The following is a 27,931-nucleotide window of genomic DNA, read 5'->3' on the forward strand; positions in this document are numbered from 1 at the left end:
CTCTCTCTCTCTCTCTCTCTCTCTCTCTCTCTCTCTCTCTCTCTCTCTCTCTCTCTGATTTCAAGCTTGGCAAATGACAGAATTAACCATTCCTAGTTTGGGTCACTAGAAGAACACAATGAAAAGGTGGGCTGAGCTAGGCTCTTCTAGAAAGGATTTTAAAGGCTAGCTGACAGCCTTTTTCCAGAAATGATTAAACCCAAGAATTGCCCAGGGACAGAAGACTATTCTAAACACTAAGATCACTCAGAAACCTCACACTCTGTGTCTGGGCAAACATATTTGGCTGGTGGAGTAGAGAGAGGGTTCCCACGCCCTGAAAACAATGAGAACTCCTCACTCCTACTCCAAATAGTTTGAGCATAAAAAGGCACAAGCAGTTGCTTTGCTGCTCCTAATGTTATCGGATAATTTTTCAAATTCTTACTCAATTACATATCACTCTTATCTGCAATCTTCGCAGGCCAAACAGGCCTGCTTTCACATCATGCCTACTAAGCCCACAGAACACAGTATCCATTCCAAGTAATTCTCGCTCTCGTAAGCATTAAATCATTTAATGTCAAGTCTTGAATGAAAGAGTAAGATGCATGTATGTCTTGAGGTGTATATTCATGTTCTTTTTCTTCTAAGACCAAAAGAAGAGAGAAATGGGGCACAAAGGTTAAAAACCTAGGCAGTTTCTGTTTCTGCCAGGATAATGATTGATTCTTTTGCTGCTGAATCCAGAAAAACTGGCATTTCTGGACCCTTGCCTTTAACCCCAGAAACCAGCCTAGTCTACAGAGAGTTTTCCAGGACAGCCAGGGCTACATAGAGAAACTCTAACTTGAAAAACGAAGGAAGGAAGGAAGGAAGGAAGGAAGGAAGGAAGGAAGGAAGGAAGGAAGGAAGGAAGGAAGGAAGGAAGGATTCTCAACTTACACACAAACACACACACACACAAAAACACACACTTAGAAAGATGTAACTGGCACAAATCAGTTAACCAGATCCAACCTTTGGTGGTCAGAGTACTATTGCTGTTTGTGGAGGAAGTAGATATTTCAAAACTATTATTATTAGTCTTAACATACTCATATCAAAAATTTCATTAATCCAAGTAACAGATGCCATCTACCCCAAATGCTACAATGTTTGCTGACAGCAAAGAGCTGAGACAACTTACATCACCCCAAATCACTGAATATAGATGAAGAGATAGAGCATAATTGACTTTAAAGATGCCTAAAACATATGGCCTATTTATGTCACTTAAAGATGAAACTTAAACCAGGAGTAGGAACTCTAAGAAAAGCCCAGGACAAGTCTAATCTGTCTTCTATCTTTCTCCTGAGACAATAATCAGTATCTGGATTCTGTGACAAGTCACTTAATGCAAACCATACTTCTTTTCATCCTAAAAAGAAATGGCATTGCATCTTTTCACTTTCTAGTTGAGAACTAAAATTCTGAGGGTGGAATGGTTTGTTCAGGATCAGGCAACTCATCCTACAATACCCTAAAACCGCTCTTCCCATGAATGTATTTCTCAAATGCTACAACAATGAAAATATGAGCTATAATTATTAATGATGCTCATTTTAAAACAACAGGCTGCTGCTTAGCCTATTCATGGAGTAGAAAGAAAACATAACTGTGAAAATATTTCAACTGTTCCTCCTTCAATCTGTCCACCTATGAGGCACATCTTCCTATCAGTGTAATAACTAAGCAAATACCACGGCAAGCGCTCTCTGGATCTGTGCCATCCAGGCATAGGCACTAGAGCTAGGGAGAGTGTTGTTCTGAGAACAGTTTTTGTGCCCATAAGTAGAAATGTCTCCTACAAGAGATATCTTTAAAATAAGCAAGAATAATAAGCTCTAAAAGCTAAAAAATAAAAAATAAAAAAACAACCAACAAAAAACTTAGAGATGTTCTAATTTAACTCCTAATTTCACAAATGAGAAACCCAAGGCATAAACACGTTAAATATGAAGACATTTAGAGCAGTATATTAAATCCTTCTTGTTTTTTTAGCTAAGAGACTGGGAAATAAGAAAAGTCAACTAAACATATATAACATCTCAGAATAGCAAAGAGTTTTCAAATGGATTATTTTGTTGGTGGTAGTGGTGGTATTTTGAGACAGAGTCTCATGTAGTCCAGTCGGGCCTTCAGCTCAGTATGTAGTCAAAGATGTCTAACTTCTAATCCTCCTGCCTCTACTTCTCACATGCTAGGGCTTACAGGCATGTGCCACCGTCTCCAGCATCCAAATGAGTACTTTAATTTGAGCCTCACAGCAGTATTAAGTCAGCCTGGGTGAGTGCCCTGTTTTCATCACTTACTTAGTGGTGTGCTTTAGAGCAAGTTGTTTAACGTCATTTTGCTTAACCTGTGAAACTGAGATGATAATAGTTACCTCATAGAGCAATTGGGAAATTCTTGGACTAATATATGTAAAGCTTTCAAAACACCGCCTAGAACTCTGAGGCCCTTAATAAATGCTAACCATCATTTTCATTACTAGTGAAAGCCAGGAACTGCTGTCCACATTTGCAGATAAGAAACACAGCTCCAAAATAATTACCTGTAGTCAAGATGTCTCCCAAAGAGCGGCTTCTTCATCCAACAAGCTCTGGTACCAGTATGTACACACACACACACACACACAGAGGAAATCTTCAGAAACAGGATTTTTTTTTTTTTAAGCTCCTGTCGTGACATGTCCTGACAAGTTTCACCCTCTTTGCTGGGTCCCTTTGTTTTCTGTGTTCTAGCATCCTGTGGAGTCCTGGCCATTCCAGCTACCCTTGGATGATGAAGTCTTCCCCAGGGAGAAGAACATGCAGACCCTGCCCTCTAAGTCATGATTATAACTACACAAGCTAGGCTTACAGCAGCATAGATAATGCCAACTTCCACAATGCCTTTTGAATTACCTACCTACTGATTAATGAATTTAAAGCAAAACAGTTATGTGGGGGAGAGGTTCTGCCTTCTACCAACAGATGGTATCCTAAAAAAAAGAGAGAAAGAAAAAGAAAGCGGCACACATCCTAGCTGTTTTCCTTCCTCAGGAATATATATTTCAATTTTAAGACCATCCATTCACAATGCACAAATAAGGTCAAGGCTACTAAATACCAAATGACTTGAAATGCTAAGGAAGAGAGCTTTCCTGTTTGTCACTTGGACTTTTCCTCCCCACACAGCTGTTTCTAGCCAGGTAACAGCTCTTGCAAAACCCATGCTTTGAAACAGAATCCTGACAATTCCTCTGTAAGTTCATGCTCTTAACTCCTAGTCAAGACAGACCAAACTTTTCTCAAATTGGGATTTTGAATATCTGTTTAAAATGATACATAAGTCCTGGGTAAGTACAGAATGTATTTTGCTTCAACAACAAAAAGGTTTAACTATTTTTTTAACTCCTGAGAATATCACACTAAATATTTTTCTTGTACAGTGGTTCGCATTCATAATCTCAGCACTCAGGAGACTGAAGAATAAATATTACTACAAGTTCCAGGACAGCCTGGGCTACATAGTGAGTTCCAGGACTACAAAGCAAGACACTGTTAATAATAATAATAACAACAACAGTAATAATGATGATGATGATGATATATTTTTTCTGTTTTTCCTCCCCCTGCCCCATCCACAAGGTAGGATATATGATTGAAGAAATCTAAACAGCTCAAATAGTTCTAGGACATTAGATTCAAGAGAGTTAAAAGAGTGTGTGAAACAAATACGAATCATTTCTCACTTGCTGGGGAGCTCTATCATGCTGGGTCATCAGTACTTGTCCTTAAGAAATGACAATATTAGCCGGGCGTGGTGGCGCACGCCTTTAATCCCAGCACTCGGGAGGCAGAGGCAGGCGGATTTCTGAGTTCGAGGCCAGCATGGTCTACAAAGTGAGCTCCAGGACAGCCAGAGCTATAAAGAGAAACCCTGTCTCGAAAAACCAAAAAAAAAAAAAGAAATGACAATATTTATGTTTAATCTATGTTTAATTTCAAGTAACATTATGGAAGGGAGTGGGCTTTTTATGCAACAAAGAGGAAAAATGCAGAAGTGTGGTGACATGCATTATGTCACATCCAACCTCAACTCAGACAATAGTTCGATTTAGTTTTTGAATAGATTTTGGCTATGAGTCTAGCCTTTAATGTCTAAGGCATCTCTCCAGCCCTGATTTGTAAATGTTTTTAAAGTGCTTAGCATGTGCTGGAAGCTGCACACATGCAAATAAAGAGGGCAGATATATGCAGAGAAGCAGAAAAGGCTTCTGGGAGGTGACTATATCTAAGCTGAGCTTTAAAGGATAGATAAGTTTACCAAGGAAGAGAACCCAATTCTAGGAGAGGACAGAACATGAACAAAGCATGCCTTAGCATGATAGTACAGAAACTAGCGACAGTTAAGTTCCTCAGCAGTATGAAATGTGAGGAGGATAGATGGGAAATAATGACTGTAAACAACCTTACATGTTATGACCTAAGCAGAAGAATGAGTGTTTGTTTGTTTCTAATCACTTTGGTGATTTATCAAGGTCAAACTTAAAAACTATTTGTAAAAGAAAGTATATTTCTAGATCATCCTTTTAGTCATTCATCATCATAGTCAATAAATATTCACTAAAATCTACCATTTCAGCTATAATCATATTCTAGGCATCTTTCCTATGTGAAAGGACTCATAATAAGAGCTATTTATTTAGCATTTAATAATTGTCATACATTGAGTTAATATTTTTATAGTACACTTGTAATAACAATAAGGTAAGCCTTCATTCACTATATATCACAATAGAAGATGCTTGGAACAGAACTTCAGTAATGAACAAAAAGGTGATATAAGACTCCATCACCTAAGTAATTCCAACACTTAGACTCTTTGCGTTATACAAGACAACATTGAGACATTTCTACAAGCTGTTAGGGTGGCAGACACCTTTAATGCCCACACAAAGAAAACTAAGGCAAGAGAATCATAAGTCTGAGGCCAACGTGAAGACCCTACATCTCAAAAGGCAAAGAGGGCGAGGGAGATAGCTCAGTAGTCACAGCTCGCCTTATAAGTAAAAGGACCAGAGTTCAGGTTCCCAGAACACATATCAAAGTTGGGTGTATGTAACTGTAGCTGTGAAAAACAGGTGATCTAAGGAGTTAGTCGGTTAGTGAGACTAGTTATATCTATCAGCAAGCTGTGGGTTTAAGAGATTATACCTAAAGAGAAAAAAGCAGAAGAGCAATCAGGAAGACTCCTGACATCAACACACTAACACATGCACCCATTCACGCACAAACACATATATAAATTTATCACACACACAAAAAGAAAAAAACAGTAACTCCTGGTAGAAGACTGAAATACAAGTATTCAAAACATAAGACAGTACAGTACAAAATCAGTCTCCTGGGAGATCTATTGAGAAGTACTATGTGGGTGAAATAGAGGAGTCTTTCTGGTTATAATGACCACAGAAGGCATCCCAAATAGATGAGACTAGAAGGGTGGGATTTCAGCAGATGAACATGTGGGGCTGGGTAAGAAGAGAGGAACATTCCATGAGAGCAATCAGAACTCAGACTCTGATGACAACCAAAGTTCTAATGCCTGTTTGCAGGGGGACCGAACATTCACAGGGGGCAGACTCTGGGTAAGTCACCAAATGAACTAACTATACCTCAGTTTCTTCTTTAACTAAATGTGATGGCAGTAATATATTCCTTGTATAAGGATTATGAAATATGAAGTATTTGGGATAATGCTGAGTGCAACAGTAATCCCAAACAATATTGTAGCTAGTAGTGAATACATTAAAGGAACAACAAGCAGTCCAAACAGGTCCCCAATTCTCTGAAAGAGCAAAAGGCCAGCATAGCTGGAATGGTAGGTGTAACCAGATGAAAGACAGAGTTCATAACCTACCTAAGAAAGCTGGGCTCTATTCAGCAGGCAATGGGTAATCAGCCATTAGGGGAAATGCCATACCCATAGCCTTCAGAGAGAATCTCCCATGGCAGTCCCCTCCCCTTGTCATCTAGCTCACTTGTGACCCCTTCTATGAGGTGTAATGCCCTCAGGACTAGTTCTAGCAAGGTCTATAGGAAAATAGATATTGTCATTTGTCTGCTCCTAACAAGGCCAAGACTTTCCTTCCTTCTCTCTCTGTTGTACACTCTCTCCTAAAAATAAAATAATGGCTGAGATAAAATTATTAACCCAACCCTCTAGAAACAGTTCACTTATCATTAAGGTTAAACCAATTTTCTCAGAGCCAGTTTCAGTAACTTGCAGTATTATTTATTACTTTTTAAAACTTGATAATTCCTAGCTTTTTAACTTTTTGTCTTCTCTTATCTTATTTGTTTTCCCATGCACGGTTATTACAGTTCTCTTTTTTAAAATATTATATTATAAAAACCATAAGGGTATATTATACTAACATTTGATTGTATTCACTATCTTGGCACTAATAGTTCCATAGATATATATAATGTAGCGTTCACTGGAGATCAAACTCAGGGGTGCTAAGAATCAAACCCACAATTTTAATGAATATGAGGCAAGCATTCTGCAACTAAACTACATTCTCAGCCCTAAATTTCATGCTTTAAATATGTACAGCCTATTAAATGCCTTTTAAAACTTGAAAACAAAGCCAAGCTAGCAATGGTAACATATGCCTGTAATCCCAGCACTCAGGAGACAGAGGCAGGAAGATCACTGCAAGTCTGAGGCTAGCCTTGTATATACTGAAAGTTCAAGATCAGCCAGGGCTATCTAAAAAAACCTGCTCTCTAAACAAACAAAACAATTCAGCAATTGTTTAAGACATAGAAAATACATTAATTAATATAATTACTAAAAAAGTATAAAATTTTATTGCTAATAAAACACAATGCTCATATTAAGAACATAACAAAAATATAAATGCATATATTAAAACTTTAAAAGTTATTGAGATAGTGATTATAAAAATATGGATGTGCAGACTTATAAAATATTGGTATAGAACATGTTTTAAGAAAGAGAATCTTAGCCAGGCAGTGGTGGCACACGCCTTTAATCCCAGCACTCGGGAGGCAGAGGCAGGTGGATTTCTGAGCTGGAGGTCAGCCTGGTCTACAAAGTGAGTTCCAGGACAGCCAGGGCTACACAGAGAAACCCTGTCTCAAAAAACCAAAAGGAAAGAGAGAGAGAGAGAGAGAAAGAGAAAATCTTAGGGGCTGGAGAGATGGCTCAGCTCCTTTTCCAGAGACCTCAGTTTGACACCCAGTACCCACATGATGGCTCACAACCTTCTGTAATTATAGTTCCAGGGGATCCAACACCCTCTTCTTGCCACTGTAGATACCAGGCACACATGTGGCGCAAAGACATACATGCATGCAAAACACACATACACACAAAAATAAAAATGTTAAATTTTAAAAATAGAGTAAGAAAACACCTATGTCCATTGCAGCATTATTCCAACAGGTAAAGGGTAGAACTAACCAAGTGCCCATCAATACATGACTGAAAAACAAAACATGACAGATACAGTCACACAGTGAGTATCATTCCACCTTAAACACATGACAACATCGATGAGCCTTAAGGAAAATAAGTCAGTCACAAATGGGAAGTGCTGTATGATTCCACTTATATGAGGTGCCTAGAGTTGGAGACAGACAATAGAGGGGTGGGGGCCTGGAGCAAGAGATGGAGAGTACAGGGTTACTATTTGGTGGGTTCAGAGCTTCTAATCTGCAAAAATGAAAAGAGTTTTATGGATAGATGATTGATAATGGCTGTAAAACAATGTCAACATAGTTAATGACACTGAACAGTACACTCAAGAACGGTTAATATAAGAAACTTATGTGCATTTAACCACAGTTTAAAAAAAAAAAAGAAATGAGAGTTCCTACACATTGTCATCAAAGGCATTTGCCTACAATTTTTAAAGCTCTTATTTATTTTCAAACTAAGTTTCTTCAAAAGTAACTTTCTGAGATTCCCCACTGAAGCTAACAGTTCTCTTGAATTTTATTACTAGAAATCATACACTAACTGGTTTTCCTTTCAGGACAACGGCATATTTTCCTAATGTAGCCATCAGAAGTCTAGGATGTGGGGTAGACATGACTCCCCTACAAAAAGGCTTTATTGCAGAAGGGGAGCTTTACAGGGACCACACTGGGCAGACAACAGGATTTGAAAAGTCAGCATCTGGGAGCTAGCTGATGCTGAAAATAGACCAAACCAGGTCATAGTCTATAAACTTCACAAGGGCTTATCTTTAGCTTTTAGCCTGAGTGGTATAAAATCAATGAGATCCCAAAGGGCTTCTCCCAAGGAAATGTCTGTCCTATCCTTCCTAGAGATGAGTGCCTGTCATGGTAAAGGTAAGGAGTATTGCTAGGCAGCTCCCATTCACTGCTGTTTTGCATAGTCGTATGGCATAGCCTAGCTCCTAGGTTTCCTACAGGGTCCTGCAACTCTGGGTACCTGAATTTTCCCAAAGAGTTTCATTTTCTTTTAGGAGTCCACATTATTGCTGAGTTTCTATGTTCCCTAAATGAGGGAAGAGCACTCAGTCATCTCCCAGGAAGGTGATAGCATCTGTTCGAGGATTCCAAAGAGATGGTTTACTGCAGCTTTTCACAAACTGATTATATTTAAAGTTCCCTTGGGGTGTAAGTGAGTGGAGGTTGGGAGGAAAGACACTTTAGGGAAAAGACCTTTGTTGGCATAAGCTAGGAACTTCTTAGCCCTCCCCTGAGAACAAGTCTGTTTAATACCCCCAATTGGCATTCCCAAGCATGAGTGCACACACAATATGGCTAGAACTGAAATCTCATCTCCAGCTCCCAAAGGGTACCAAAGAGTTAAACTGTTCCAGAAAACTGATTTGTTCTTTTCCTATCAAAATGCTCCATGAGCAAATTATAAAAAGTTCATCTCTCTCTGTCTATAATAGCATACACTGTAATCCCAACTTTTGGGAGGCTAAGATAGGAGAATCACTGTGAGTTCGTCCAACCTGAGTTATATATAGTTAAGACCCAATCTAGGCAGATCTCTGAGTTTGAGGCCATCCTAGTCTATATAGAGAATTCCAGAACTACATAGGGACACCCTGTCTCAAAAAAAAAAAAAAAAAAAAAAAAAAAAAAACAAAAAAAAAAAAAAAAAAAAAAAAAAAAAACCAAAAAAAAAAACATAGAACAACAACAAAAGACCCTGTCTCAAAACATAAAAATGATAATAATTTTACTTCTTAGCTTTATGGTGCACAAAGTTGAAGTAATAGAGGGGAGGGGGAAGACAACCTTTAATACCTAATTAAGGAAGTACCTAGAGGTATTGTGCACAGTAATATGAATTCACCCAAGTCCCACCCAGACAATTACCTCTATTCTATGTCCCACTCTTCACTATGCAGTGTTTAAGTGCCAGCAAAGATGCTAACAGGCTAGAGGTCAAATGTACCAGTTTCCAATCATGAATCTCATCAAGGTTGTCAAGAATTTCCAGAAATTCCTGTACATAAAAGTACTTTATAAAATAAAAAATAGAAATAAGAAAACTATGCAAGAAGACTAAGAATATTAGTGCTTTTGGGTTGGACACTGAAAGACATGAACTTTTCAAAGGAATCCAAACACCCACAAAGCAGAAACAGTGGTTGTTCTTACATAGCCACATAGCAGACTGATTAAGGGAGCATTGCTCCTGCCCCTGAAAACCATACTGAGGTAGGACTGCTACTGAAATCTCAGAAATTCCTCAGAGCACATGCAAGCAGGTGCTTTTAAGAAATAATAGCATGAGAGAACAAAATCATAGAAGAGAGTCCAAAGTCTACTGAAAGTCTACTTGGTTCAAACAATTCTGACTAAAAAAGCAGAGATACATACAATATTTTCAGACAGTTTGCCTATCATGCATAAAAGGAAATTAATGTTCAAAGAGTATGGGAGATTTTTAGTGGAGATGAATTTGTTTTGTTTTTGTTGTGTTGTGTTGTGTTGTGTTGTGTTTCTGAAACAGGGCCTCACTCTACTCCAGGCTGGCCTCAAACTTCCAAAGTTCTTCTACCTCAGCCTCTCAAGTACCAAGATTACAGGCATTTAAATGACAGGCACATGACACATTTTGTTATTCCCCAACAAACTTCAACTAGAACTGATTCATTCCTACTATGGTTTCCTATCATTTAACAGCTGGTGCTTAGAGAGTGAACCCTCAAGGCAGCCTGACTAATTGGCAAGTAGACTATACAGTCACTGAGTACTCACAGGTGCCAGATACTGAGCTACAAGAAATCTGCAGACTAGCGAGCTCCTTTATTCCTCATAGGAATAGGAAACACACACTATTTTGCCAATTTTCCAATTAAGAAACCGAGACTCAGACAAGACATGTAACATAGTAGAACAAAGGTTTAAACCTGGCCTCTCTGCCTCTAACACTTTTACTTTTAACGGGCACACCAAATTGATAGCTGTATAACATTAAAAAGAAAATTCTTGGCATCTCTGAGAGAAGTAACTCTGGCAGCACCATGGGCTACTTCCACAGAATTCATAAAACGCGGAAACTCTACTGTAGAGGGTAGGGGCTCACACCTGTCTTCCCACACTCACAAGTCTGACTCAGGAAGACTGCCATAAATTCAAGGTCAACCTGAATTACAAAGTGAATTCTGGGCTACCACAGCCTACACATTGAGACCCTGTCTCTAAGAAGCAAAATGAACAAACAGAACACAATTTTTTGAAAGCCCAAATTCTTAATTCTGACAGGTGAGGTAGTAAGTCACAGTGCCAAAGCCAAGATCCTTTGAATTCAAATTATAGAGTCTTCCACCATGTATGGTTCTAGAAATGTAAGCACCATAGGGGTCTAGCATTCTGTCTTCTTGGCTGATGTAGAAAGGCCTAGAACACATACTAAGCACTCAACAAATAATAAATAAAACAAGGAAGGCGCCACTTTTGACTGTGTGACCTTGAAAGGGTTTTTTCCCTCTCATAACCTCAGTTTCCTTAGATGACAATACTTCCTGGAGAGAGGTGACAATTACATAGACCACTCACTGGGGTGCCATGGTGCATGATGAACACCCAAAGTAAACTGTTAGCACACGGCTGCTATACATCACTATTACAGATCACACACACTTGCCTTAAGAATTGTTTTCACCATGAACAGATGATATTTTTACTGGGAAGGTACAGAAGTCCATCAAACTACTCCTACCTTCTACACAGCTACCACCTAGCTGTGTGACCTTGAACAAACCTCTCCAGTTCTCCACCTCCTCCTCAGCTGTAAACTGAGGGACTAAACCAAGTCAGTTCCAAAAGCATTCATGGGCACCTCCTCCAGCGAGAACTCAGGGTCAGCCACCTACCAAATTCTACATTCCTGAATAGTCAATGGAAAAATATTGACACACACACACACACACACACACACACACACACAAAACAACGGTCTCTAGTCTGTGGCAGGGTTGAAGAGAAACTCCAAATAGCTAAGTGCATTACATCATCTCAATGAGCAATATTTGTAAATACGCAAAGTATTTAATTTTTGAGACACTCATAAGAAGCCTATTACCAATTTTTTAAAAATCAGCAAATTCTGATACCTGTTAGCCCTGAACCTTAAAAAAAAAAAAATCACCAACATATAAAAAAATCACTTTTCATCTTAGTCAAATGTGTGCTTATGGAGAACCACCTGGGAAAGACAAAGTTATTAACACTCCCTATGGCAACAGTTAAGAATAGGATGCATTTTTTTAATGATATATCTGGTTAAAACCACAGGGAGTGCATTACAAGAGCAGAATGTGCTGCATCTGGACAGGACATAGAGGCCAGTGGCCATTGTTTACAAAAACAGGCTGGGATTATGAATAATGACAAGAGGCCAAGACCTCAGTTATAACTCACAACTACACCTCTCTCAATTCCAATCCAACTGGAGCTCTCAGCATTCAACTACCCCATCCTTGTAATAAATCTGACCAATATTTGCAGTCAAATGGATTGAAGGTCCCTTAGGGCATCTCCTGCATTGACCAAACTGATAATATATATTCTTAAAAAAATCCTGAAGACACAATGATGACTTCAAACTGCCTTTCAACCTTCTAAGAGATAAAAGGGACTACCCATTTCACACTCTCCCTCTAACCCACATCCAAGGCAATCATCAGAGGGGAGACATGGTCTTTACCAAGTCCTCTAAGATAGAAAAAGATCTCCTTGCATTGGTGCAGGGAATGGAGTAGGGGCCCCTCCCTCTCTACTCTGAAACAAAGGAAAAACCCAGAGTTCCAACCATGTGGTGTAACATTCAAGGCCACCCACCTCTCCCACTTCCCAGCTAAGGTCTCAATGAACTGTAGCCACATGGCTCTTCCCAGTGACTGGTCAGAAAGGGGCAGTGCCTTGCACGAACACAGGCTAGGGCTCCTTCACTGGCATGACACCTCTTATGGGAAATGCCCGAGAAGGGAAAGCCATGTGGGTATAGGTTTTGATTTGAGAAGCCAATTTAAGCAGTGGACTAGATGAGGAGACAATACTTGATTTCCCCAGGTCCACATTCTGCCTTATCCCTTCACATTTTTGCTGAAAGGAAATGGACCTCTAAAAAGCATGTATTCTGGAGCAGAGGGCGACAACGCAGAAGGGTTAAACAATTATGTCTTCCTATTTTCCAGTTTCAGCACCACTCTGAGAACCTAACAGCCTAACTCTGTTAAGGTTTAAGTGAGGGGTGGAAACCAGTTTGGATGGCCTTATTCTTTCTGGTCTGTGATCTTTGATTGTATGCAGGGTGACCACGGGCCAGGCAAGTACTAGGTACACCCAATATGGCTAGGGACTTCCTGAATCCAGTGTCTTGGCAAATCTCAAGCTTTAATACAGTACACCAGAAAAACCCCACCTCTCCCAGGTCTCTCCAAATGGTATCCCCTTCCCAAGGTTGCCTTTCCACCTGGACTTCTCTACAACCTTTGAAATAAATATCCAAACACCTGTCAGATTTCAGCTGTCCTTCAAGGAAGCTTGACTCAAGACACCCAAAGGCAAATTGCAGCTTTTTTTCTCTCTCTCCGGAGAACCTCCTGCCCCTCCCCCACCCTGCCCAGCCTTTGGGAAAAAACTGCCAAATTAATGGTCAGCCCCACAAAGATATTCCTAAAGCCCTCTTCCAGTGCCTGTGGCCCCTGACACTGCTGATCCACCTATGAAACCACCTCTGGGGTCAACTTGCCACCTGCTCCACCCAAGAAACAAACGCCCTGAAAACTGGGGTGGAAACGCATGCTTCCACCAGTCTGCAGAACATATGCTTTATGCTAATTTTCAAAATCCTTACCTTTGACCTGAGTATCGTACTCTGCGATGATCTCCTTATCCTTTTTGAATTTGGCTGGAGACGTCATGTTTTCCTTCTTTCTTCCAAATCCGAATTGTGAATTGATAGATCCACAGGAAAAATCCAACCACTGATATCAATGCCTCCAAGGCCACTTCTCCCACAGGCAGAGAAATGCCCCGCGGTGGTATCCAGAGCTCCAGGAGAACACGAGCGGCGAGATGGGCAGCCGGCTACTGCACACACATGCAGACTGTGGGCGCTGAGGCCGGGGGTGGGGAAGTGGGGGGCGGCGGCGGCTGGCTTAAGTACTAAAGCCCTAACCACAACCGCAGCATTAACCAGGAGAACTGCAGCGCCCGGAGGCTGGCCTGGGGTCTGACATCAACGACACAGGCTGGGAGTGGAAGTCCTTCCGCACGACATGGTGTAGGGGATGCGGGGGTGTGGACGCGCCCAGCTGTGTCCCTAGGAGGGAGTGGGTTTGTCTTGGGGTGCCAGGGGAGGGCTAGGCGTTCTTCGCGGGATTGTGTGTGTGTGTGTGTGTGTGTGTGTGTGTGTGTGTGTGTGTTACCAGCTCAAAGATTCTGCAAATCAAATCCCAAAAGGGTGCCGCTGCAGCGCAGAGTGGGTCGGAAGTCTTTGCTCCGGTTCACTAGCCTGTAAATGCAAGAAAAGGGGGGAGGGGGCGATCAGTCCGAGGGAAGATCCTAATCGCAACAGGGGTGGGGTCGGGGATGACACTCCAAGTCCAGCTTTGGCCCATTCATCTTGGCCTAACAACGCCCGCTCCGCCCGAAGACCCAGCGTGGCGATCGATGTAGGGAGGAAAAATGTTCCCTCCAGGTTTTAAGGCAGAAAGAGAACACTTTGGAGCAGCCGGCAGCGCGTGCTCCGGGCGGAGACTGCGGCGGGAAAGCTGAGCTGCGGGTGGGGACTGCGGCACCTCGGCGCTTTCCCAACCCAGCTAGCCCAAGAGGGGTCCTCCCGCCTAGCCCGCGACGCGGCCCCTGACCTCCGGCTGGGGCACCTCCCAGACATCTACAGGATCCATACCAGAGGGGACAACCAGATGGGCACAACTTTTCTTCCCCTGCCACCCTTCCTCCCAGTTGTTTTGTTTTTGGTAACTAGCTTCTCCTGGCAGCAAAACGGGGCGGGGGGGTGAGGGGGGTGGAGGGGGGGACGCTGCAGGAAGGGCCCGCTCCGCACGGGACATCCAGGAAAACAATGTGGTCGGCAGAAGCAGGAAACGAGCTAGAGGCGAGGGTCTAAACCGGGAAAACCCGGAGATGGGAGGCGGCAGGCGGCAGTAGCCTTCCCCAAGCCAGGTATGAGGGTGACTCTAAATGGCACCCCCAGTATTTTTTTGTCCCCCAAGCCTAGGGATCACAAATACCGCACCCAATCCCAGTCGGGTGGGAGGCATCAGTGATAGTCGCTCCGGGAGGCGCGAGAGACGGCGGCAAGGAGGCTGAGGGAAGAGCTCCAATGCTGCGGCGGGCCCCTGCCTCTTAGGCCGCCCTGTCCCCGCCGGCGCACAGGCGGCTCCAGGCAGTGTCGCCTACTCCCGGCGGCTGGAGGAAGGGCCGCGCGCAGGAAGAGCGAGCAGAGGCCGCGCGGTGCGGGAGGACAGGAAGCAGGAGGCGGGCGTGAGGTGGGGTCCCGAGGCAGGAGAGAGCCCGGGCCAGCTCGAGCCGCCCAAGCTTGGACGACCAGAGAGGGCGCCGGCCGAGAGGACGGCTTTGGGGGCGAGGCAGTGAGGGAAACCGCGGTGGACTGCTGCAACGTGAAGTGCAGGATGTTGGCAACTTTCGGGACCCGCATGAGGTTTGGGTATCAGAGTGGGTGGAGAAGCCCTGGGAGACAGACTGGAGGGCTGGACGGAGAAAGCACCCTGCAAGCCGTGAGGAACACCCCATCTTTCCGGGTCCTGGGCTGGCAGCCAAGGCTAGGAGACCAGGGACGAGGCCAGCGGACCGTTACGGCGAGGCCCCTAGGTGGACCCGGCCAACCGTGTGCAAAGGGGCTGCGGGAGGGCGGTGTCGCCGCGTGAGGACAGTCCTCGGCAGTGCAGGGATGGGCGGAGAGATGAATAGTCCCGAGAAGTATTATGGGCTGCACTGGGGGATTTGGAGGGCCGGGGAGGGCGGTATGAGGACCGCGGGCGGCGGCACCGCTTAAGGCGGCGCCGAAAGCAGCAGCATCCGCAACGCGTCCACCCGCCCAGTCCGGGTTTGTTCAGTCAGAGCAGCAGCAGCGGGCGTACGGGAAGGGAAGGGGAGAAGGAGCCTTTACCTGGCTCTGCCGCGACCGGTCCCAGGCCCAAGGTTCCGCTTCCCACTTAGCGTTCTCCTCCCCGCCACCCTCTTCTACGCAGTTCGGCCCCCCAGTTCCCTAAGGAGACTCCGCCAACTCCGCAAGACCCCGCCGGGAAGCTGAACCCACCCCTTTGCCAATCACCGCCCGCCTAATAGCGACTGACGGGGACTGTAGCCAATAGGAACAACTGATCCATAGACGCCAGGAGTAGAGGCGGGGCTGACGAAACTTAGAGGTGTGGCGAACACTAGCTGCCTAAGCGCAGTCTTAGAGTGAGCTCCTCCCCGGCCTGTGGAAGCCTAAAGTAGAACTGATGGGCGGGATAAAATGGAAGCGACAGCCAAACACAAACTCTCAAGAGAAGACGGGACCAATCGGGCCGGGAAAGGGAGGAGGGAAGTTCAGCCAATAAACAGTAGAGAACGGCCTGGACCTTAGTGTATCTACCAATAAGAAACTCGGGGTGTGTCTTCCAAGTTCACAGGGGGGAGGGTTTAAGCCAAGCAGATGCTGGCCAATGATATTAGAGGCTGAGCTAATATTAACCAATCAGAGAGCCTATCTGATATCGGCACCGTTACTGGGGCGTGGCCTCTGAGCTCACGTCAGGAGAAGGCCCTTGGCCTTCCAATGTGGGTCTGGGGCAAATTCTAGTCCTCCCAATCCCTGCTCGGCGCAGGCAATTCAAACTGACAGCGGGTTAGAAAAGCAGAGAAAGCGGAAGAAAGAGCAAAATTCGGCGTGTTCGCTGACTGACTCCAGCTCCAGCGCGAACTGAGCCTATTCCGAGGCCTCTCCCCCTCCACCTCGCTACACCGCTGCTCACTTCGGAGCGACCGCTGTGGAAGAGACCTTACGGGTTACGGGCCGCAAGTGCGAGAGCTCGGCCGGGAGAGGACGCCGAGGGCCGTGGTGCAAGGGAGAAAGCCCACGGGCGAGCTCCGAGAAGAGGGCGCGGGACGGGGCCAGAGCCCGCGTGGAAAGGGCTGAGGGGCGTTGAATCCTACGAAGAAGCCGCGTGGAGCTGAGCAGGAATTGGAGCGCTCTGCGGGCGGAGCTCGCGCTGGGAGTGGTCAGAGAGGCGAGGCTTTAAAGGGAAGAAGCCCGCTGGGAACTGGGAAATCGCCCAATTCCCGAGCCGGGGTCGGAGCTGAAGATTCTTGAAGACCAGAGAAAGTAAAACCTGTTGCGGAAGTTTCCCTTCAACTCCACTTGTCTCTCCCCACCTTGAACTCCATTTCCCTTCCCTCCCCAAGTCAAAAGGAAGTAAAATTTGCTCTTCCTACTCAATAAATACTAAGTTTCCCTTTCCACCAGGAAAATAGGACTCTCTTCCCAGATTTAGAGCGTAGAGAACGAGAGGCCTTCCGTCTTGATTGTTAGCCTGAGGAAATCAAAGTTTCCCCTTTCAAAATTCTGCACCTCTTTCAACGTGGGACGCTAGCTATGTCTACCAACAACTGTACTTTCAAAGACCGATGCGTATCCATCCTGCGTTGCAAATTCTGTAAACAAGTTCTCAGCTCTAGGGGAATGAAGGCTGTTTTGCTGGCTGATACTGACATAGACCTTTACTCTACAGACATCCCTCCTACCAAGTAAGTCTGACGGGTGACCCTTTAGCTGGACAGTGGATGGCATGGGTCCCTGGGAGTCAAGGTTATCATTTGGGGTTCTAGCCACTCCCACCAGTCTGATGATTCCCTTAGAGTTTATCTAAGTGGGCAGACTGTCTGGACAAAGCCTGTGGTTTGCCCAACGTGGTCAGTACTGAGGTCACTCTTCCAGGCCCTTAGAGTCATGTGTCTGTGCATCCCGTATGTTGACTCTTAAGGCTCAATGCCATGTCCAAACACCCTTCCTCACTGAAGCAAGTCTTTAACAGCCACTTGGAAAGAAGTGTGTAATGATTCATTTAAAGTGAAATTCATAATTAATAAAGATAGCAAATTTGAGCATTTTAAAACATAAGGAAGTAAAACTATACATAGAGCCTCTGCACCCCTTTGAAATATTTTGTGAAATTGCTTATGTAGTCATTTATTACCGAGGTAAATGAGGTGTTATTTTGTTTGTGTAGGCGCACTTGTATGATGAAATAGCAGTAGATAATAAAATCGTAGAACCAAATGTCCAAAAGGTTCTATGATCGATCCCAATGTTGTTTTAGTTAGATATGCTCACACGAAAACCTGAAATATTCTATCTCTTCAACATAAAACTGTGGTCATAAGGAAGTCTCAGGTTGGGTTGTTACATGTTGAAGTCTAGCATAGAATCAGGTTTTCTGTATTGCTTGTTTTTCTCTGTTGGAATTATAATCACAGTGGATTCATGTGCCAAGATGGGTGTGAATCAGTGAATGCATTGATTTTTAAGATTTATCTTATTATTTTGTCACTCTGTGTACGTGTGTGTAGTTTGAGGAGGGGTGGATATGGAAGGTACCCTCGAGGCTAGAGATGGAAGGTCCTCTGGTTTGGGCAGTTGTGGGCTTCATGATATGGGTGCTGGGAAGTGACCTGCAGCTCTCTGCAAGAGGAATAAATCTGCCAAATGTCTATAGTAAGCACAAATATTACCCAACTCTTACAAAATTAACTATGGTTATAGTTGAGAGTCTAATTCAGCTCTGAATTTATGAAATTTGCACCAAATCACAACTAAGAGTGTCATTGGGTACTGTGGAAAAATCAGGGCCCTGGCTGCAGGAATGTGAGATGGTAAAGAATTCAGATGAGCATCTTGTATTTATAGCAGCAGCACCCACAATCTAAGAGATAGAAATCATCTAAGTCCCCACTGATTCATCTTGTAAGTGGGTACCCAGAAGGTTGCCTTAAAGGAAAGAAATCTTGTCACATGCTGTAATGGAGTGAACCTTGAGTACATTATGCTAAATGGGACAAACCAGTAACTAAACAACAAATACTGTATGGCTCTGCTTATTTGATGTATCTGAAGGACAATAGTGATAGCTAGAAAGTGGGGAGAGGGGAAATTGGGGCTTGTTATACAGTAAGTAAAGAGTTTCAGTTTTGCAATATGAAAATGGTCTGGAGAGTCATCCCACAACAGTGTGACGATATTTAATACTTTTAAACTGTACATATTTAAAAGAAAGGTGGAGTTCTTGGAATATAGCTCAATGATAGCATGATTGCCTAGCATTTATAAGGTCCTGAGTTCTATCCCTACTGCCACACACACACACACACACACACACACACACACACACAATTTTTAGAGAGGACATATGACAAATTTTTATCTCATTTTAGAATTAGAAGTCTTTGTATATTTGACTGTCTGTAAACTTTTTTATCCTCCAGCACAGTGGATTTCATTGGAAGATGCTATTTCACAGGAATCTGCAAATGTAAACTGAAGGACATCGCATGTTTGAAATGGTAATTTGTGGCACTGTTGTCCATAGCCTGACATAAAAACCCACAGAAAGATTCTGTAGGCTGCATCAGCATTGATATAACTTAGGCATTGAGCCATTAAAAGAGCATGTGTTTTATAGAGCTTTTTTTGTTTGTTTGTTTTGTTGTTGTTGTTGTTGTTGTTGTTGTTTGTTTTTTGAGACAGGGTTTTTCTGTGTAGCCCTGGCTGTCCTGGAACTCACTCTGTAGACCAGGCTGGCCTCGAACTCAGAAATCTGCCTGCCTCTGCCTCCCGAGTGCTGGGATTAAAGGCATGCGCCACCACGCCCGACTTAGAGCTATTTTTTAATTATATTTATCTACTAATGTGCATAGGTATGTATGTGTAACGTGCGTGCCATGACATTGTGAAAATTTGTTCTTTCATTCTTCCACTGAGAATGTGGGGATTGGACTTAGGTCCTCTGGTTTAGAAGCAAGATCCATCTTAGACCCATTGAGCCATCTTGCCAGTCCTAGAACTATTGTTTTGAAAGAGTCTTTGTGATACTTTACAAATTTGATTTGTGGCTTTTCAAAGTATATTTGCAAATATCTGCTCCCCAATAAACCTGTGTAATCTAAAAGATTAAATCAATTAATAAATTAAATCAATGGGATTTACACTCATAAAAATCAGAGAGCAAAGGAGATGGCTCCACTGGTAATGTGCTTGCTGTGGAATGTGAGGCTCTGAATTTGACCTGGATGTAGTAGCACACACTTGCAGTCCCAGCCCCCTCTGGGGATCTGGAGGCATGAGGATCTAAGGAGTTCCCTCAACACCAGCCTAGCCTAACTGACAAGCCTAAGGCTTCAGTGAGAGGCCCGTCTCAGAAAAAAAAGGTGCAAGGCTCCTGAAGAACTGAGCCCCAGAGTGACTTGTGGTTTCTGCATGCACACACATAATCATACTACCTGACCCCACATATAAATCAGATTTGAGCCCCACCCTATCCTTGTTTTCTGCATGATCTTGAATAAACCCTTTAAGCCTCTCAAGTTAGGAAACTTGTAGAGTTAGGATTTTATTTTATTTGTATTGGCTTGTTTGGTTTTAGTGTTTTAAGATAAGGTTTCTCTGTGTAGCCCTGGCTGTCCTGGAACTCAATTTGTAGACCAGGCTGGCCACTGACTGTCTCTGCCTCTGGAGTGCTAGGATTGAAGGCATGTGCCACAATGCTCAAAATCTTTTTCTTTTGGGGGCAGGATCTTACTCTGTAACTCAGGCTGATCTTGAATTCACTGTATCACTCAGAAGAGCCCCTAATTTCTGGCAACTCCTTTGACTCAGCCACCTGAGTGCACCAACCACCATACCAGCTCCTTATTTAATTTCTGTCCTCCTCAACTCTCCTCTTCCGCCCTCCCTCACACTCCCCACCTCACTGCTTCCCTTTACCCCTCCCTTCCTTCCTTGTTTGAAACACTGCTGCTTTGTGCAGCCAAGCCTGGTCTGAACTTCCTATACACTTAGCTTCCAATTCATACTCATCCTGCGTCCGATTCCAACTCCTAGGGTTACATGTGTGTGTCACCATGACCAGCTCTTTAATTCTATTTGGATATTTGGTTTTATAAAGATAGGAATTGAGAAGCAATCTGCATTTAGCCTCTGAAGCTGTGAGCTGGAAATGAGTGGCTGAATGTTAAAAGCTACATGGAGTGTAGGTGGAAGGTAGATGAGATCTGTTACTAATATCTCTGATAGAAGAATGAAGTTGTGTCATTCCATTACAGAGACGTTGAGAGTTACAAGTCAGCAGACCTTTAATGTGTTAGTGGCTATTTGACCTTACCAATTCAAGCCATGCTTGTATTGAGGACCTACCATGTGCCAGTTACAGCTGTCAAGACTGGAAACCTAGGATATCTATCCATAAGATCAAGTTACTGATCTCTGGGCATAATATTCTAGTGGAAGCATGATCATTCCAATCTGATGCTAAGATAAATAGGGTATCTACTACAGTGGGAGTGCTACAGAGAAAATAGCAATACATGATAGGAAATACCAGAAATTGAGAAAGAAAGTGTCGTTTTAGACATCATTATGAGGGAAGAGAGTTGAGTCCTAAGTATAAGAAGAATGTGCTGAGCAGAGGGAATAGCACATTGCAAAGATCCATGGCAGGAAGAAATTTAACATGCCCTGTGAATATGTTAAACTGTTTGGCCAGTGGGAAGCCATTGAAGGGGTTGGCAAGGGAGTAAAATGATCCACTATAAACCCACTGAAATGTTTGTGCCATAAAAACAAGGGCTTGGTTTTGTTCATTGATGGATTTTTTTTAACACCTAGAACAGCACCCAACATATAGTAAGTGTTCAACAAATATTAGTTACGTGGGTGAATGGATAGACAAGTGAATGATTGTAGGTAATAACTGAGTCTGTATATTCTTGCAGCATAGCCTTACAAATAGCTGGTAGTTCTGGTCCAACAATAACTTTGATTTTCACTTACTTGCCTGCTCCCTGTGTTGTGATTGGAAGACAGGCTGGTTTTAGTTTACAGTGTTCTTTGTAAGGTCTTGTGAAAGCAACAGCTCACCAAATCTCACAGGGTACTGAGCTATAGTAAGAATGTTCAGCAGCAGGGTATAAACAATTCATGGTGCAATTCACGGGGAAGCAAGTCATTCTCCGTGTTCACTATAGTTAGCGTGAGGCTTGGGGAAAGAAGCTGTAAGAATGAGAAACCTGGTGACCTGCTGAAGACAGTAAAACCATGTTCAATTTTCTCCAGGGGCTGGAGATTTACTTAGCTTCCCAATTCCTCCAAAATCACTGCAGCTAAATGAGAGTCGCCATCTTACGTTTAGTTTAGCAGCACGTGCCCTCGCCTACTTCTCTGCTTTGTTGAAACTATTTTTAAAAGCTTGGACATATTAAAAACTCACCTTCTCATAGTCCCATGGCTAGCAAAATCCTTTAACCTTGAGATCTGTGTTCATATATTTTCTCTGTATAGCATCTTTAGTTTTAAGTACTTTCTAGAACAAAACTAGCCTTCAATGAGAGCAAAAATAATGTAAGCGAAGAAATGCAGAAATATGTTAGTACTGTTTCACTAACAGGCCTGTGAGTGCAGTGGTCATTTAGAGGAGAGGCGTGAAACTTACATGGTCTGGTTACCTTAGCAGACAATTGCTTCTGTGGTCCAGGTGTTACCTACTACAGGCACCATATGTTAACAGTTCCTTTTTTTTTTTTTAAGTGGGAACATTGTAGGCTACCACGTGATTGTTCCATGTAGTTCCTGCCTTCTTTCCTGCAACAACGGACACTTCTGGATGTTTCACAGTCAGGCGGTTTATGGTATAAACAGACTAGATGCCACTGGTAAGAAACAACTGATTCATACATTTCCTTGTAATGTTTTTCTGTCAGTACCTGAGGGGAACCCCCTGCAACATTCACAGCTAGATTGGATTAGCAAGAGTGAACCACTGGTCCCTTCCCCACACACACATTCAGTTATGAAAAGGATCAGCCAGAACTCATCACCACTTATCATTGAGTTGAGGGAAGGCTTCCGGTTATCTACATTTCTTAGGCTTTGTTGTTGTCCTTTTGGTTTGGGGTTTTTTTCGGGGGTGGGGGGGGGGAGGGGGTGGACATAGTCATACTAAGTAGCCCAGGCTTCCTCTAATGCTCAGTCCTTCTACCTCAGCCTCCAAAGTGATTATAGACATGAACCACCACACACTGTCTTTCTAAAGCAACAATTTATTTCTGTGAAATCGTACACTAATATACATTCTGATTACAGACAGCTTTTGAAGACACTACACGGATAGTCAAGGGTGTGTGTGCATGAACATGTATGTGTGTGAAGAGAGGAGGAAAGGGTAATGGCAGTGAGGAATAGGAAGAAAACTGAGTAGCCTCTCTTTAGCAATTCTCTGAGATGAATACATTTCCAGGGATAAAGGGATGGCTTGGTAGTTAAGAGCCTTACCACCCTTGCAGAGGACCAGGGTTCGGTTCTAAGCATCCACATTAGGCATCTTACAACTGTCTGGAACTCCAGTTCCCGGGGATCCAGTGCCCTCTTCTTACTTCCACAGGCACCTGCATGCTTGTGGTGTGCACACAGACAAGGAGGCAAGCACACATACACATAAAATGAAATTAATAAATTGTAAATTATATATACATATATATTAACATGTATATCACTGAGTTACAGTAGAATTCTAGCCGAGAGAAATATTTAATTCTGATGTGTTATACAAATTATTTTAGTAATAAAATATGCTAAGGGCAAGGGAGATGGCTCAGTGGATAAGAGGGAGCTGCACAGGGGTGGAGACTTGAGTTTGAACCCCCAGCACCCATGTGAAAGGTAGACGTGACTGAGTGTACCTGTACCTGTAAGCCTTCACTGGGACAGGAACAGGATCTCCCTGACCACCAAATGTAGCCAAAATAGCAAGCTTCCACCTCAATCAAAGACTTAAGTAGATAGTAATACAGCTGGACACCCAATGTCACCCTCTGACCTCTGTACATATGCAATGTGTATTATAGACACATTCTACTTTAACATCTTTATTACATTTTATTTAGAGTGTGGTGTGTGTATATATACATGTGCATACACAATGGCATGCATATGGAGAACAGAGGACAACCCGTGGGAGTCAATTCTCTCTTTGCTCTGTGTAGGTTGCAGTCAGAAAACTCAGGTTTTTACTTCTTTTTAGACAGGGTTTCAAGTAGCCCAAGCTGGCCTCAATTCACTCACTAAGCAGCCAAGGATGGCTTGACCCAAGCCTAGTTTTATGAGGTCCTGAAGTTTAAACCCAGGGCTTTGTGTGCCAGACCAGTACTTTACTGACTGAACTACATCTCTAGCCCAGCATGCTCCTTTAAAAGGGTGTGTGTGTGTCTGTCTGTCTGTCTCTGTGTATGTGCGTGTGCGTGAGTGCGTGTGTTTGTGTGTGTGTGTATGTGTCTCTGTGTATGTGTGTGTGTGTGTATGTGTCTCTGTGTATGTGTGTGTGTGTTTGTGTGTGTCCCTATGTGGCTGTGTGGTTGTCTGTCTGTGTCTGTGTGTATAATTTACTTTGATAGACCAAGAGATCATTTGAAACCCTCCAATTATGCTTGTGTTTTCAAGACTGATTTTTTTTTCTTTGACTGCCTGGGATTCAACAGTGGCTTTTAGCCTATCACTTTGGCCTTTTAATTTAAAACTATATATGTTAAGATTTCAAGCAAGAACCCCTCTAACTCCCCCAAGTAAAATATAGGCTCCCAATTTTGGTTTTTCACTTTATATTTGTGTTGCCCATGGGACACATTAAAGAAAGTTTCTGCTTTGATACGGTTTTTCCTGCTTCACAGGATTCAAAACACAGGGTGGAGATTTTTCAGTTTTGATTTACTTTAGAATATTGGTCAATTTCTCAAACATAAAAGAGCAGCATTCTTTCATTTGCACTGACTCTAATCCATGAGAAACAGATGTATCGCAGGATTTCCTTCCTCCTAACAGAGAGAGGAAGGTGGTTCTTCTGTCAGATCCAATCTCCTCCTTTATTTTTTTTCTCCTTTGAACCAATTGTGCTAAGCTGCTTCATGGTTCCTGAGTACAGACTCCAAGAATATCAAACTTCTCCTTTGTAATTCTAATACTGTGATTTAAAGTAAGAGTTCCTAAATGCTTGTCAAAAGGAGATTTCTAATGGCTGTGGGACTGTCCTTGAATCACCTAAATAAGTAGACTAAAGGAATGCATATACAAGTTATATAAAATTCTAGAATGTTCAGGCATGAAACTTCTCTAAAAGGTTTATGTCCTAGGTTAGCCTACACATATCAATCTAATTTCCCAGAGCTTTCCCAAATACACTTGGGAATCAGCCTAGATTCCCTAGACTATCTCCCAAGGCATTCAGTTTACCTTTATGGATTCTAATTTTTACTTATATTTTTTTTTGGCCTAACAATTCTTTGCAATCTGGTCAGCCCCTCAGCACATGTTACCAGGAACAGATCACCATTTATTCTTGGAATGGGTGTTAGGAAATGTTTTTTATACTAAGCAGTTCAGGCACAAAACCATTAAGGAAAAGAACATAATACATATCTCTAGATTCTGTCACTTCAAATAAGGACTAACTTCTTGCCTGATTAGATCGCAATATCTCTGTCCAGCAAGATAAACGTGTTTATTCCCAGTGCTTCAACCATGTACACATCTTTCATACGCTGAGGCAAATTTGGCCCGGCAATGGCAGGCTGAATTTTCAACGTATTTTAAAAGATTTAGACAGATGAGGTGGCTCAGCACATAAAGGCACCTTGCTGTACATGCCTGATCTGAGTTCAATCCCCCAGTGAGAGTTAGAGACAGGAGAATTGCCTGAAAGTTCACATACCAGCATAGCTGGAACAGTGCAGTAGAAACAAGGAAGACCCCCACCTCAACAAGGTGGAAGGCAAGACTCCCAAAGCTGTCCTCCAGGGCTTCACTTGTACACTATAGCATATGCCCTGCACACCAGTTACATTAAAAATAAAACATTTCAATAAAATACTCTGCAGAATAAAAAAGTAAATAAGGTAAAGCTGCACCACATGTCAGACAGATAAAACTCAGAAATAAGATGATTGAGATAAATTAGAAAAATACATACAGAATAATACCAGTCTATAAAAATTGTAGCCAGATATATTGGCACATGCTTGTAATCTCAACACTTGGAGCATAGAGGTAGAAAATTGGGATTCTAAGGTCATCCTCAGCTACATAATGAGTTAGAGGCTAGCCTAGGCTGCATGAGACTATCTTAAAAAGACATAACACACAACAAAATTTTAGATAACACAAAGCAGTAATCTCTATCTACAGTTGTATACACTTGTATAAAAATGCTAATGGTGTATAGATGAAATATTATATCAGTCTAGTAAGAGACTGTGATTTTAACCTATCCCTTGCAAGTGATTAGTGGTCACTGTGTGTTCAATATGGTAGATATGGAGAATAACTGAGTCTACATCTGGGCAGAGGAAAACAATGCCAATAGTGGCAGAAGCTAAATTCAAACTGATCTGTAAGCCCTGGCTCATTCTGTGCCACCACATGGCCCCTATCAGTGTAGAGCAGACACCCTGAGCTGGTCGGTCTTCCTTTTACTCTCACTGCCAGCTAGACAGCTTGAGATTGTCTCAGGATGGTTTTGATTCTTTCCTAATTTAGTACTTTTAAGTCATCTCATTCTCCTCAGTATGTTTGACCTGACTTGTGCTAGGCTAGTTGACATGAAACTGATTATTCCCTGTCAGTGCTGCTTTAGAGTACCATTTGTTATAGTGACTCCTGGAACCCAGGTCTAAAGTCTGCAGCTCTGCCTTGATAGCCTGTAATCTAAAGCCCACTTACGTTAAGAAACTACATTATAACTGACTGCTTACCAACGTACTAGGGATTAAGCCTCAGACCTCACACTTCCCGGGAAAGGGCGCCACCACTCAGCTATCCCCCAAAGTCTCTTACTTTTTGAGACAGTGTCTCAGTAAGTTGTCCAAGCTGACCTAAAACTTGCAATTACCCTAACAGCTGAGACTAAAGCCTATACCAACAGGCCCTTCTTGTCTTGATCAGAAAAATTATATTAGCTACTGCTCCATATATTGAGGAAATGACTCATTTAGAAATCTCCCTTATACCCTACAAGAAGGTACTTAATCTAAAAGAATCTTGTGCATTCTCTATTCTAAAAATTACTGAAATATATTTTTAAAAAGTATCAACGTAGATTAAGAATGGAATTGTGTGGCTGGAGACAGAGTTGGAGCAGATGGGGACTCCAGAGTTCCTTTTGAGGTCTAAAAGTCTGACATTCGAGCTTTTGCTTAAAAGAGTCTTTACAATGTTCATGTTGGAAGCTGGGGAGATGGCTCAGTGGTTAGACTGCTCTTCCAGAGGTCCTGAGTTCAATTCCCAGAAACCACAGGGTGGCTCACAACCATCTGTAATTGGATCTGATTCCTTCTGCTGTGCATGAAGACAGAGCACTTATATACATAAAATGCATGAATAAGTTAATCTTTTAAAAAAGATCAGGTAAAAAATGCTCACGTCATAGATGGATAATAATAGTTTTATTTGTAAGACATCTTTCTCGCCACTGTCTTCACTAGTGATGCCAGAGTTTACACGACAAGCTTGGCATATAAAGTTTTATATGTCGTGTTCTGAACTGTAGTAATAAACTCTAAAGAATTTTATGGCCTTTTATTTTCAGGTGTAAACCTTCTACTTTGGGGCAATTTGCCAGAGACAGAAGAATGTACAGATGAAGAAATGCTAGAGATTTCAGCAGAAGAGTATATTCGATGAAAGAATTATGATGTATATTGAAGTATTTTATAACTTTTCTATTTAAAGTATTTAATTGGTCAATTTTAACATTGCTAGTAAAGATTTGCCGGTGGTTTAAAATGCCAGTGGAACGTTTACTGTTTTATTTGCGATTTCAAATCAATGACTTCAATTCAACTTAAGCCAACTCTTTTCTTCTATTTCTACTGCTTACTCTCCCCTAACTCTCTGCTCCGATTGGTATATTCTTGACTTCAAATAGGAAATTTCACATGTTACTCAGCTACCTTCCAAATGGAGAGTTTTTCTGTAACTTGATGCCAGATAGCATGATTCTATTTTCCTGAATAAGAACATTAATAGCCCCTCCTATATCAGCTACCGAAAATAAGAGGCTCAAGTGCATATAATAAGGATTAAAAAAAAAAAAAAAAAAAAGACCAGGCAG

At 42.6% G+C, this 27,931-nt stretch overlaps 2 protein-coding genes across 8 annotated transcripts in view; one reads left to right on the forward strand and one right to left on the reverse strand.

Moving 5' to 3' along the window:
- Srgap2 (SLIT-ROBO Rho GTPase activating protein 2) overlaps window positions 1-15,895 on the reverse strand; it is a 239,550-nt gene extending 223,655 nt beyond the window's left edge. For 2 of the 6 annotated variants that reach the window (XM_029477392.1, XM_029477395.1), the window contains exons 1-2: window positions 15,691-15,809; window positions 13,393-14,052 (exon numbers count right to left, since the gene is read on the reverse strand). In XM_029477392.1, coding sequence (XP_029333252.1) covers window positions 13,393-13,459 — 67 coding nt within the window. In that variant the 5' untranslated portion in view covers window positions 13,460-14,052; window positions 15,691-15,809. Of the gene's footprint in view, window positions 1-13,392; window positions 14,053-14,448; window positions 14,534-14,796; window positions 14,960-15,690; window positions 15,812-15,840 lie in introns of those variants that run through there. The other 4 variants (XM_029477380.1, XM_021172064.2, XM_029477361.1 and 1 more) reach the window with 4 other exon arrangements.
- Window positions 15,896-16,338: 443 nt separating this feature from the next.
- Window positions 16,339-27,608, forward strand: Fam72a (family with sequence similarity 72 member A). Of its 2 annotated transcripts, XM_021170679.1 has the most exons (4): window positions 16,339-17,312; window positions 19,047-19,124; window positions 22,363-22,487; window positions 27,407-27,608. In XM_021170679.1, exons 1-4 carry the CDS (start codon window positions 17,161-17,163, stop codon window positions 27,499-27,501), a joined length of 450 nt encoding a protein of 149 aa, XP_021026338.1. In that variant the 5' UTR covers window positions 16,339-17,160; the 3' UTR covers window positions 27,502-27,608. The 2 variants fall into 2 exon arrangements, with proteins under 2 accessions (XP_021026338.1, XP_021026345.1); XM_021170686.2 differs by lacking the exon at window positions 22,363-22,487 and having other exon boundaries at window positions 27,407-27,518.
- Window positions 27,609-27,931: the final 323 nt, after the last annotated feature.

The sequence above is a fragment of the Mus caroli genome, chromosome 1 (assembly GCF_900094665.2).
Source record: "Mus caroli chromosome 1, CAROLI_EIJ_v1.1, whole genome shotgun sequence".
In the NCBI taxonomy this organism is placed as follows: Eukaryota; Metazoa; Chordata; class Mammalia; order Rodentia; family Muridae; genus Mus; species Mus caroli.

What these genes read in the sequence shown, in the direction of transcription:
- Fam72a (XM_021170679.1), top strand. Translation starts at nt 17,161, where the DNA reads ATGTCTACCAACAACTGTACTTTCAAAGACCGATGCGTATCCATCCTG. An exon ending in GACATCGCATGTTTGAAATG is followed by an intron (nt 19,125 to 22,362) that starts GTAATTTGTGGC and finishes TTTTTTTTTAAG; the next exon opens with TGGGAACATTGTAGGCTACC. An exon ending in AAACAGACTAGATGCCACTG is followed by an intron (nt 22,488 to 27,406) that starts GTAAGAAACAAC and finishes TTTTATTTTCAG; the next exon opens with GTGTAAACCTTCTACTTTGG.